Source organism: Pholis gunnellus (assembly GCF_910591455.1).
Source record: "Pholis gunnellus genome assembly, chromosome: 19".
Classification (NCBI taxonomy): domain Eukaryota; kingdom Metazoa; phylum Chordata; class Actinopteri; order Perciformes; family Pholidae; genus Pholis; species Pholis gunnellus.
The window spans coordinates 8152600-8164961 of record NC_136546.1 but is presented as its reverse complement, the minus strand read 5'-3'; the positions used below and the strand labels follow the sequence as shown (position 1 = coordinate 8164961).

Below are 12362 nucleotides of genomic sequence, written 5' to 3'. Positions count from 1 at the left end.
AGGAAAATGTTGAGCAATCATGCCATAGACAGAAAGTCCCCTGCGTCTATCACTGCCCACCCACGCACCAGCTCACATGTGGACATAGTGGTGCAATAATTGATGGGGAAAGCGTGAAGATAGAGGGCAGCTTATCAAACAGTAAACTTGGGAAAGATAGAAAGGAAGCTTCTTGACGTCGACCCTGGATATGTGATCTCCAATTATAATGACACGCTTAATAAAAATCAAACTTCGACTGACTCTGCTATCCAGTTTCCGTGTGTGTGTGTGTGTGTGTGTGTGTGCGCGTGTGTGTGCGTGCGTGCGTTTGTGTGTGTGTGTGTGTGCAGCGCTGGACAAACGCTGACGGACAGACAGGGAGAAAGAGAGAGGGCTCGCGCACCCTCCCACCGCTCGTGCCGTGACTGCGCTCCGTCTTTCCCACATTCGAACATGGCGAAACTCTTTACCATTATACCACCACCATCACCCTCCTGCACCTCGTCGTCATCACCACCACCACTGCCACCATTATCTTCCCCATCATCATCATCATCACCATTATCTCCGGTAGCGTGATGACCCGGGAGGATGGAGAAGCTGTCGGCGAGCCTGTCGGAGATCACTTGGAGCCCGTTGGCGCTGCCGCTGGACGCGGTGGTCAGCAAGTTCCGTCTGCCCACTCTGGTCCGCCTGGCGCACGGTAAGAGACGACCGTCACCAGGGGCCTCGAGCTCCAGCGCGACCGGTGGAAACTTTTGCTACTGTTGTATTCTGATGAAGTCTAACGCGCCACCGTCGTTTCATAGCCCTGGAGTTTTTAGTAACTATATGGCTGTAATGATGATAAATAACGCTAAATATAGTTTTCCGGTCAGGAAGAGAGGGTAAACTCAAACTTTCATCGGGGGAAGTCTCTGTCAAGTGTTTTCTTTTTGAGTGTAACGACGCTGGGGTGTAAGAACAAGTGTAGCAATTTACTGAATAATCTCGACGGTGTCAAGAGTGACAGGAAACAAATATCACTTCCGGTCAAAACCTTTCAAAAATAAATACTTTAGCGTTGTTAATAAGGGGAAAAAAGCTTTTACAGATTAATTGAAAATATATATAAAGAATATGTATTATATTATAATTTTGTAATTTATCAGTAATTTAGAGGGTAACCTAAAGGAGGAATTTTAATCCAATTAAAATGTGTTTTGTCTTGTAAAGGAAAATTGGACAGATGAGTGTTACATGACTTTCTAAACATATGCTTGTAGATGTTGTCTCATTAACTTGATGTTGTTAACCATCTTTGACATCTTTACAAGTTAATGGCTGATAAATTGATACTCCACTAACCAGAATTCCTAAAAGGTGTCTCTAATAAACTGCTCACAGTATTATCGTGACGTGAGGCTGGTGATGTTCAATAAATGAACAGAGATTAGAGACACTCTCAGCTGTTATGAGACAGTAATAAACTTAATATATTAATTAGATGAGTTAATTAGATCATGCAGAGTCACTTTCATCAATAGACCTTGGATGGGCTTTGCTATTTTAGCACCACTTTTATATTTTTGCTGACGGGCTCAATAAAGATGTGGCTCAGATTTGGTTTGAATTAAAATAGCTAATGAGTGCACACATTAGTCAAATTGAGTTTTTACTGGAGTATTTATGGATTTAGACAGCATTGCTTCCAAAGCAAATTTGTGATCTTTCTCAATCAATCGTGTTTTTGTTCAACATGTGCAACATTATTGGACATTATTAATGTAGTTCGACAAAACTTTAGAGAAGCCACTACACCTTCTGGGGCACAAAGGAATATGGAATATATTGACACGTTTTACTGACTGGCCCAGCTGTGTGGGCACATTTGGTGCTCTTATTTTGAAACAAACGCCGCTCTACTTCCGTTATTATTTTGTTAAACTGTGGCTACCTTGACGCAGCTGCAGCATTTTTGTTCTCGGACACCGACTTTTCTGGTTCACACCAACCCACTGACATTCATAAGGGCGCCATTGAGTCACATTTGTGTTCGCTTTTCTACTATTTGTTGCATGTTTTTGCCGCGAACATGATTCTCCGCTTCACCACATTTGGTGTCTTTACTTTGGGAGCGGTCGATGGGTGTCATCATGGCCAAAGTTGTTCCAGTCCAGCGAGGCCTGGAAAGCCACAAAGTGTCTGTTGTGCTGCTCAAGTGCTGCTCAATTCTTTTCATATGTAAATGATGTAATCTGTCGGTGAATGTGGTGAATACTAAGGAGCAGCGACGAGGAGGAAAACCTCCAACTTTCCTTCGTCGACAAAAGCGCGCGCACCCAAAATCACGCACCTTACTTCTTTACGCGCGTGCATTGTATATAAAGAGAGAGAGAGAGAGAGAAAGAGAGAGCGAGAGCACCCGTAGGTGTTTATTAACTGCACTGTAGTTACTCCACGGATGCCTAGCTGCTTGTTTGCCCAACCAGCCAACACAGATGGTGGTTAGTTATTTACAACAGGGCATGATGTCAGCATTTCGTGCTGGTAATAGTTTTGCAGTCTACTGTTGAAGATGGGACTATTTTTGTTTGAAATATTTTGACCGTGTGGTCTGTCGCAATAGTAGCCAATACATAAAATCCACGCTCAGTACCACTCCGAAATCCACAGAATGTGCACTAATCAAACCTTAAAAAGGAAAAATGCAGATGTCACATTCATAAAAGAAATGGTATAGACCTATCAGCACTCTTAGTGTTAAATTGTCTCAGACTCTTTAATGTGGGACAGCGATTTCAGAAATGTGGGACACAGAAATGTCTACAAGGCCTAAATCACCTTCATTCGTGTAATAAAAACGTCTCAGGTTTGTTCGGATACACTTTCCTTCCCCGATTCTTTGCCTGCCTCTCTCTCCCTTCATCTGTGTCTGCTGTTAGCTCACTTTCTTATTTCTCTCCTTTTCCATTCTGAAATACATCCCCGTGATTTAACAGAGGTGCAGCCAGCCCCAATTATTGAATATAATTTATTTTTCTCCTTAAATATCTAAAATAATGCATCAGAAGACTAAAACCCTGTAAATAATCCAAATGTACACGAATGACTCAATAACCACGAGGAATACGATGGGAAAAGGTGTCCTTTTGCGATTTGGGGTGAAGTGACCCTTTAACGTGCACGAAAACCTTTGTGACACATCACCGTGTGTCCTGTGTCTGTACTCAGCCGTCTGTCATCGTGGTTGTTGGATTAAAAGGCTCGGTACAGCAGCAAGAACAAAAAAAACGTGCATCCATGGGATCGGTGTGTGAGTCTGTGAGTGTGTGTGTGATGTGATTGAATTGTACCACTGTGCTATCAGCGGAAATCAATGCTGTTGTGCTACATGATGGCTCTAGTGAAAGCTGGAGAGCTGCGTGTGTGTAGGGGTAGGTGAGTGTGTGTGTGTGTGTGTGTGTGTGTGTGAGGGGGCTGTGTAATAGTGGGTTGCCAGTTGCATAGTGGGATCCTGATGAGTAGGTTAGGGGTGGTGAACCGTCACTGATAGTGGTAATTATGGACACTGAATCCTGAATGCATGTGTGTGGGAGGAGTGTTTTCCATCGCTGAGCTAGTGTGACCATAGAAATAAGACAAAGTAAACTGTTGTTGGCCAGACTATTTGTTGATCCTAATTCCATTTCTGTGTGTGCGCTCCAGGTGAATGTGTGGAGGGTCTGTCGGAGGAGGATGTGGTGCTGTTACACTCCTGTCGTCAGTGGACCACAGTGACCGCCCACAGCTTAGAGGAGGGACACTACGTTATCGGACCCAAGATAGACATCCCTCTGCAATACCAGGGTGAGCGTGCGCAAACACACACACACACACACACACACACACACACACACTGCATTTCTACCAGAGGAGATGATACGTAGGGCGCCGGTGTCAAGGACTCTACCGGGAGCCCACAATCTTACCAGGTGAGCTAGAGGTCGCCCCAAAAAAAATGTCTTAATAGTTAGTCCAAATGTCATCTGTAACCTCAAAATGTTTCTCCGGAAATTGTCCATTTCCTCTGAGGAGGACATAAATGTCACAAAGATTGTTGTCACAGGGCCAACATTTTTTTCACTTGCTCTATTAATGTCAAATGTCTCTTTGGGAAAATAGACACAGAAGCATTAGATATTGGCAAGTGATGTCTGATGGGTTCTTATGAATAGCATGGGTTGGTCACCATGCTCTAAAGATACATTTGTGTATAAAATGATGCACCAGACAAGAGGATTTTAACAAGCTGAAAGTTACTTAAGGTGAACTAAAGGAAGAATTAACCTCGCTGCAATACAGCTAGACCCAAAACCCACATTCACACATCCAAGCAGCCGCTGTAGATGTGACCTTCCCCGTCTCCTCCTCTCCATTGACCTGTCGTCTTCCTGCTGAATGAGTCTAGTCAGTATGACCTCACTGGTGCTCAATCCACACAATCCCATAGTTCCGACTGTCCTACCGGTCACATTATTCGCTGTGTAACTGGATCCTAATGCCTCCTCTTCATTGTTTCCGCCACCGATGGAGTGCTGATGTCACTTCACACAGTGCTGCCGCCTCTCAGGCTCCTTTTCGGAAGAATGAAAGAACACTTGGGTGGGAGGAAGGGGGGTGTGTGTGTGTGTGTGGGGGGGGGGGGGGGGTGTTGAGATCATTGACATTGTAGACGTTCCAGCATTTGACATCGGAAGCGTGTGAGCGCCAATATTAGCAGTCAGCAAGCGAGAAGTAAACAGCTTTTAGGCCAACATATATCAAAGTATCACAGATGTACTGAGTAAACAGGAGCCGTCGTGGTTTTCATTACAGCAGAAGCACTTTATGTGCAATAAGGGCTGACTTAGCATAACAATGGGCAAGTGGTGTACCCAGGGTTTTTTCCTCAATGGGGTATGCCAGTAATGTAGTATTACATTAGTATTGATTATTGTAGTATTGTATAGTTAAGATTTAGCATTAATAGAGGCACATAATAAGAGACATAATAAAATAGGATGGCCAAAATTGAAGAAGCAGAGGCTGTGATGGGCTATGATCTAGTATGGGTCAAGATTTAAAAATAAAAACACTGAATCCTACATTTCCCATAATGCAACGCAACAGTGTCATTCATTAGCACCATGGTTCTTTTTTTTCCAGTTTTGAAAAGCTCTTGAGAGTAGTGATTCCCACATTTATTTTCTTATTATCATGAATAGGAAAAACAGCCATTTCGAAGTGATTTACATTTGATAAATCACAACTTCTTTCCTGTTTCTTTCCCCATCATCAGTAAAACTAACAGAATGTACGCCAGGCTTTCATATTACACTCAATGTTATGAGTAGGCTGCAATTATAAGAACATACGGACATTTAGGCTTCCTCATCAAAGGTGTACTTCAGATATGAATGTTAAATAAAAGATTTGGTTTGGCGACCCTAATAAAAATGAGCCCGTTTTTAGGATGAGTGCTCTGGATCCACACAAGATATTCAACAGCGGTTTTCACATGCAGGCTGAGTAGTGCTCACTGGGACTTTAAGTAATAACTCAATATTTGTTGACTTCCCGCCACATCACAAGAACTGCCAAGGTAGAGCACGTTGGGAATAGGTGAACTTTTGATAGCCTCTTTTTATGTCTCAAACTCTAAATCTGTTCCTGGTAAAGCTGGGCAGAGTCTGTACGGCCAAAATTCCTGCAAGATTGGTTGTCGTTTGACATTGAGTTTTATTAATTCTTGTAGTTTTCTGGCATGACTTTGCATTTCTTTCCGTTGCTGGATCAAGCCGACGTGCTCTTCAGGTGTGAAACATTTTAACAATGCGTTCCAGCAGCCAAGGAAAAGACATTTTTAAATTCATGCATACTTTCAGCACTACCTTTGTGTCTCTTTAAATGTGACAGGTGAGTTGTTTTTGAACCAGAGGCCAATCGCCAGTGATGAGCTAATGTCTGTGTGATGACTTCATACAGGAAGTCTAAATAAGCTTAGGAGGAGAGCAATATAGGTTTCCCCCTGAGGACAGACAACAGGATGCCCCCTCCTTCTCATCCTCTCTCTCTCTCTCTCTCTCTCTCTCCGTCTGTCTGTATCCTCCTCCGTCCATCAGTGAGAGAGGCACTGATGACTGAAGGGGAGAGGACAGAGAAGCTGAATGAATGGGTTTCAGGGAAGCAAGTGGCGCCACAGCCACCCTCGTAATGTGGAACTGGTGGCCAAAAGCCTCCATGTGTAGGGATTTAAAAGCCTCAGAGTGATTCCGTTTAGATTTCTTGGAGGGACATTCTTCTCACAGAGTAATAGCTTGTTAATATGTTGTTGCAGTAATCCTCTTATACGTCCAAGAGTTTCCAGGGTGGAACTGTAGTTTTGTTTGGTGTAGTGTACCACTACACCAAACATGGAGTTTCATTTGAAACTCCACTTCAGTCTTTTTTTGGGGGGGGGAGGGCTGGTGGTTTGTTGTGTTGAAAAGTAGCACTCGCCGGTACGGTTCGGTGGGTGGAAGCTCCTCATCCTGGGGGCTCTGGGTGGAGGAGAAAGAGGGGGAGAGCAAAGGGGGGGTGGGGGGGGGGGGGGGGTGCTGCAGAGGAGGATGGAGGAGTTTGGTATTCCGCTCTGCCTCTCGGACAAAAAAAAAAAGAAAACTTTCTCATGTCTATTTTCCTTCACACTCACACAAACACTCTGTGAGAAAAAGGAGAATCCTCCGAGGGTCGCAGTAGTTAAATTCCCTCCGACAAACTGGTAAATAAGGAGGAAGGATAATGTCATTGAAACAAGGATGATTTGGAGCCTATTGTGAATTCCTGAACAGGTCCTTTGGTGCAGCTTAAAGAACACAAACACAGTTACTGGATGGTTTGAGGGGATGGGCACGGGAAAGTATGTGAGTGTGTGTGCGAGTGTCTCCATGGTGATGGGTCTCTGCTCTGCGTGAGAATGGGGGTCCTTTTATTGGTTGCCATGCCAACCCCGTCGGCTGTCGATTGGCCGAGAGCTGGTGCCAGGTCATAGGTCACGGAGGTGTCTTTGTGTTCTTCCAGTCCAAACAGTGTCTCCTGCGGATGTGTTTGTAGTAGACTGCAGGGAGCCATAAAGAGAAACGAGAAACAGAACAAAAACAACTTTTCACCTCCTTTTTCCTCCCTTTCCTCCCCTCTTCTCTCCTTTTTCCTTGCCCTCATTCATTCCTTCCTTCTCATTTCCTCTCCTTTCTTCATCTTCCTCTTTCCTCTGGGCTCCCTCACCATATTCTGAACTTTCCTCCACTTCCTTTTCCAACTTACTTCCTCTTCCTCCGTCCATCTTTGTACACCTCCTCCACCTTTCTCTTCTCGTTCCCTTGTCCCGCTTCCAACCTCTCTGTAGGAAAGTTCAAGTTGTTGGATGAAGACCGGGACGTCAGGGATCCGGTCCAGTACTTTTCCAGTGTGGAGGAAGTCGCTGGAGTCTTCCCTGACCGGGTCTTTGTCATGGAGACGATCACTTTTAGTGTCAAGGTTTGAGGAACACGAGAATGTCATACTTCAAGTTCCTCCTATCATGCAAGGTCATGTTCACACGTCCATACATGTGTGTGTGCTGCAGGTGGTGTCAGGGGAGTTCAGTGAGGATAGTGAGCCCTACAGCTTCACTCTGCAGGCTGGAGATGAGCTGTCACTCATGGGGAAGGCGGAGCTTCTCTGTGCCACGCCCTCTAAGGAAAAGACGGGACTGAGCGCACTCTTGAGACGCCTAGGGAAGACTCCTCGAAGTACGTAAGGCCAAACTGTTGAGTACTGTTGAGTGACATTCTGTGGCAGCGCTGTGTGTGATGAGAAGTTTATCCCTGTGATTAAAGTGATATGGGCGATTTTGCTTTGACGCCGGTTGGTTCAGTTCAAAGATTAAAGCTGTATTTCGATATATCGTGCTCACATTACACTTCCATCCCACAAATATTCACTCTGTCTCCCGTTCTCGTGTAAGCATGCGTTTCCTGTTTCGGTTCCGTCAGACTCGCAGCTTTTGCAACTTTAACTGTGCAGCTCTGCGCATGCTCTCTACATCACACTACCAAACGTCTATTTTCTGGGTGCGGAGGAACATCATTGAACATAACACTACTGTGACCAAACCTCTACTCTGTATTCAGGTACTCTCTGACCCGTGGCTAATCCACCTCTCCGTCTCTGCCCCCTCAGGTAAAACTCCATGCCTGGTCTGCATGAACCACCGCACGAATCAGAGTGTCAGCCTGCCCTTTGGCTGCCGTGGACGCTTTTGCACGCGCTCCCCTCTGGAGCAAGGCATGCTGGGTGGGGAGCACACGGTACGCAGCATCATCGAGAGGGTTCGCCTCCCCGTCAATGTGTCCGTGCCTTCGAGACCGCCACGGAACCCCTACGACCGCCATGCGGTCCGAGAGGGCCACCGCTACAAGCTGCTCAACATCGTCAGCAAGACGGTGGTGCTCTGCATGGTGCTCCGTCGACAGGAAGTCTCCCCTTCCCACTTCCTGCTGCTGCGCTGCATGCCCCGGTTCAACGTGGCCGAGGCCTCCGTCCACACGGCAGCCCTGGAGAGCCTCCTGCTGCGACACGCGTTCGACCCAGATGCCTACTCCCGGGCTGTCAGAGAAACCCGGCCGGAGCTGGACTGTATGACAGAGGAGTGCGTGAGCCCGCGGCGCTCTCGCATGTGTGTGTCGGGTCAGGACTCCTTGGCGCCGGCACTGCAGCGCCTCTCCATGTGCGGGTATCGGGGTGGGGTTTCGGACAGCCTATCACAGCGCTGCAGGGACTCTCTTGGAGAGCGGCTTGGGGAGGGGCCAGGTGAGGAGCGGGAGTATGTGACTCCCGAGTGGACTGAGGCTGAAATGAGGACCAGTGAGGAGATCCCTTACGAGGAACTCTGGACCAATCAGAACGCGGAGGGCTTGGGGAAGGAGCCGAACCTCATCTCCTTTCATTCGTCTTCCTCATTGGATGGTTCTCTTGGTACCGTGGTGACAAGAGTGTCCACCCCGCCGCCCGTACCTCCAAAATCAGAAGCTGTGAGTTTCAGTCTTCGCCTCCTGTCCTTCTTTTCGACCTTCTGTCTCCCTCTTATCTGTCCACAGCAGCATCCGGTTGTTAAAAGTCAGGATGCCTGGTTTGAATTATTCATACATTACAGCTTTTAAAACCTCACCGGCCACATTCACACACACAAACACACACCGACTTCCTGGAAAGGAACAGTCTGTCTGCTCACAGTTCATATGAATATGAATACATATCACCAAGAAGGCAAGTACATGTGTGCTGTATGCTGGAATACAGTAGTTTAATAAAGTCTTTGGTCTTAAGAATGACCAAATACATTTTGATTTCACAATAAAAGATGGCCCTGAAGCAACAGTCTAACCATTTCTGATGATTAAAACAAAAAACAAAGATTTAGTTTCTGTATATATATATTTATATATATATTATATATATATACAATATATTTGTTTCTGCTCAGCCATGTTGGCTGTTGCTGCTATTGCCAGCTTGTCTCACATTTTGTTCAAGTAAAGCGATGCGACTTATTCTGCATTTATATCAGGAACAACGGGAGTTTAAGGTCACAATTATTTTCACTTTGTTGATTCTTCTTCATATAAATGTCAGACAAATTACAATCACAATTTCCCAGAGACCAAGATGGTATCTTGCTGCCTTGTCTCCTAAAAATGTACGTTCCCATACAACAAAACTACATTGTTATTATGTTTCGAAGGAAACGTATTTTGCCGTGTATTACGTTTGCTTTTGGTATCACAAATAAGTCCAACAGATATTCAAGATATTTCATTTTTCAATTATGTGAAACTGAGTAAAGTAGCACAAATGTTACATTTGAAATGACCTGGTAAAGTAAAATGCATCACTTCCTGTAAATATTTGTTTCCATTATGCACTGTTGGAACCAGACTTTAAGGATTTAGAACTGTACAGGTTTTCATAAACAACATGTGGTCGTAACATCACTGTGTTACATCACTTAGTGATCGTAAGGAGCAAATCTATTTACAGACTTTCTTTGTCAGATTGCTACTCTTGCACTTTTCTTAACATGTAAGTTCAGGGTTCATTCTTAACTCATATATTGTTTCATGCTTCTTATGTTCAACTGGAGGCTCTCGTGTTCCTCTATAGGATGTTATGTATGGTTTCTTATGGCGTCTGTGTTTGTAAGGGGGGAATTATCGCGCTTTGTTTTGTTTAATTCACTTTTTCTTTTAAAGTGATGGCAGCTACAGAGAGTGCGTGTGGGTGTTGATGTCTGCAATGCAGCTGGATTATACCCTGTCACACACAGCGTTCTTGATTCCCTGCTATTTAGCTTGCCAAGACACAGTTTGTGTGCGTGCGTGTGTGTGTGTGTGTGTGTGTGTGTGTGTGTGTGTTTGTGAATAGCTTGCTACTGTGTGTGAGGAAGTTTGTTTGAGGCGTAAAAGGTCACCAAGTTTGACATTTACCAAGCAGAACATCGGGACAAGCCAGCAGATACACACACACACACACACACACACACACACACACACACACACACACACACACACACACACACACACACACACACACACACACACTCCCCCAATAAGCCTCTTGAGAAGTCAAGTTTTAGGAGTTAACTTTTTTTGCTGCTGTAGCTCTCATTTTTCTGTGTGTGTTTGTGTGTAGGTGAGAGAGGAGTGTCGCTACTTGATCGCCCCTCCGGTTCCCCCTCGCTGCTCTAAAGGAGGGTCCATCTCCAGTCCGGTCCCCAGCCCTCCCGTCCCCCCTCGCTTCCCCAAAACCTCCACCTCCCCGAGACCCAACCTCTCCTTCTACTCCTCTGGACTTCAGGACAAGTAATGTTTAGTTTGTACATGAATCATTATTATTATATTATGTGGAATTATCTGAATACCTTTTTTTGGGCCTGGACACGTTTTACTTTGAAATGTCAAATTGAGCTAATGTAACCACCTAATCAAATCTCCCCAAATCTCATCTGTGTTGCTCTTTAATGCCTGATATGATATACGGAAGTTAACAGAGACAAACTTCCTCTTGAGAAATAGATTTTCTAGTGTTGTTAGATAGAGGCTACCATTGGATCCCAGGTTAACACATGACTTAGACTATAATAAATTGATAGCTACATATAGCAGCCTCACATAAGAGTTGTGTCACTGAAACGAGTTCTCCATCGAGCACTTTTATAACATCGTCGGACTCAAGCTGGACCAGAGATGTCGTCCTATTTGTGCCACACTTTATGTCAATAAACCTGCCGAGAGTTTGGTTGGAGATTCGGATGCGTAGTAGTAGTGGCAAAAATCTATTTGCTGATGGTCATGTGATATGATCGAAAGCTCCCGAGTATCTACCTAAGGGGCCTTGTGGTGGGATTATTTTATCAACTATGCTTAAATTTGTGAAATTGAAACATTTCTTAAATGTCTAATTGACCACTAAACCACATATGACTTGAACACAAATATGACTATGTTTCAAGATGTAGTTAGGACCTGCTTGGCATTGAAATATCGCAGTTTAAATACTGTTGAAATAATAGTTCATAACAAATATTTTAAAAAAGCTTCTCAACTAAATTGAGCCCAGTTTTAACCTACAGGTCAAGATTACTGTTGACCTGCAAATCACAAAATAAATGCGTACCAGGAAATGACTTATACCCGATATAATGTATACGAGTCGTGCTGACTGATACCAGAAGCTAACATCCCTTCATCATGCTTTGTCCCAGCTGCTCGCCCTCTCCAGATGCTTCCCTCTACTGTTACCCGTGTTCCTGGGCGGACTGCCCGGCCCCTAACCCTGCCAGTCCCGAGCCGGTCTCTGCCATCCCCGCAGACAACACAGCCAATCCTCAGCCAGCACAGGCAACCTGGGCCGAGCCATGGGTGGACTCCTTCACCTCCTCCGGACCTCGACTGAGGCCGCCACCTCCGCAGAGTCGGTTTGCTCCCTTCGGGGCGTTGAACCCCTTCAACCGCCAGTCCCCTTGCCCCTCACCCGAGCCCACCGCCAATCCCACGACAGATTCCTCCAGAGGAGCAGAGGGCGGTGGGACATCCGCAGGGGTCACTGAAGGACTGTCCCCGTCCCCCGACCCCACCTGGAGGCCTCCCGCTGACCTGTCCGTGCTGTCATTGGAGGAGGTGTCGGCCTGCCTGCGGTTCATCGGCCTGTCAGAGGCGGCGGTGGGCGTGTTCCAGAGGGAGCGAATCGACGGCAGCCTCCTGGTGCAGCTGACCGAGGACATCCTGTCACATGACTTCCACCTGAGCCGACTCCATGTCACCAAGATCACACAGTTCATACAGGGCTGGAGGCCCAAGATCTAA

General features: G+C 45.7%; 1 protein-coding gene across 1 annotated transcript; it reads left to right on the top strand.

Moving 5' to 3' along the window:
• Positions 1–567: 567 nt before the first annotated feature.
• Positions 568–12362, top strand: gareml (GRB2 associated, regulator of MAPK1-like; the record flags this gene model as incomplete). Its single annotated transcript, XM_079179905.1, has 7 exons — positions 568–685; positions 3670–3810; positions 7367–7497; positions 7586–7751; positions 8182–9032; positions 10690–10859; positions 11762–12362. Exons 1-7 carry the CDS (start codon positions 574–576, stop codon positions 12360–12362), a joined length of 2172 nt encoding a protein of 723 aa, XP_079036031.1. The 5' UTR covers positions 568–573.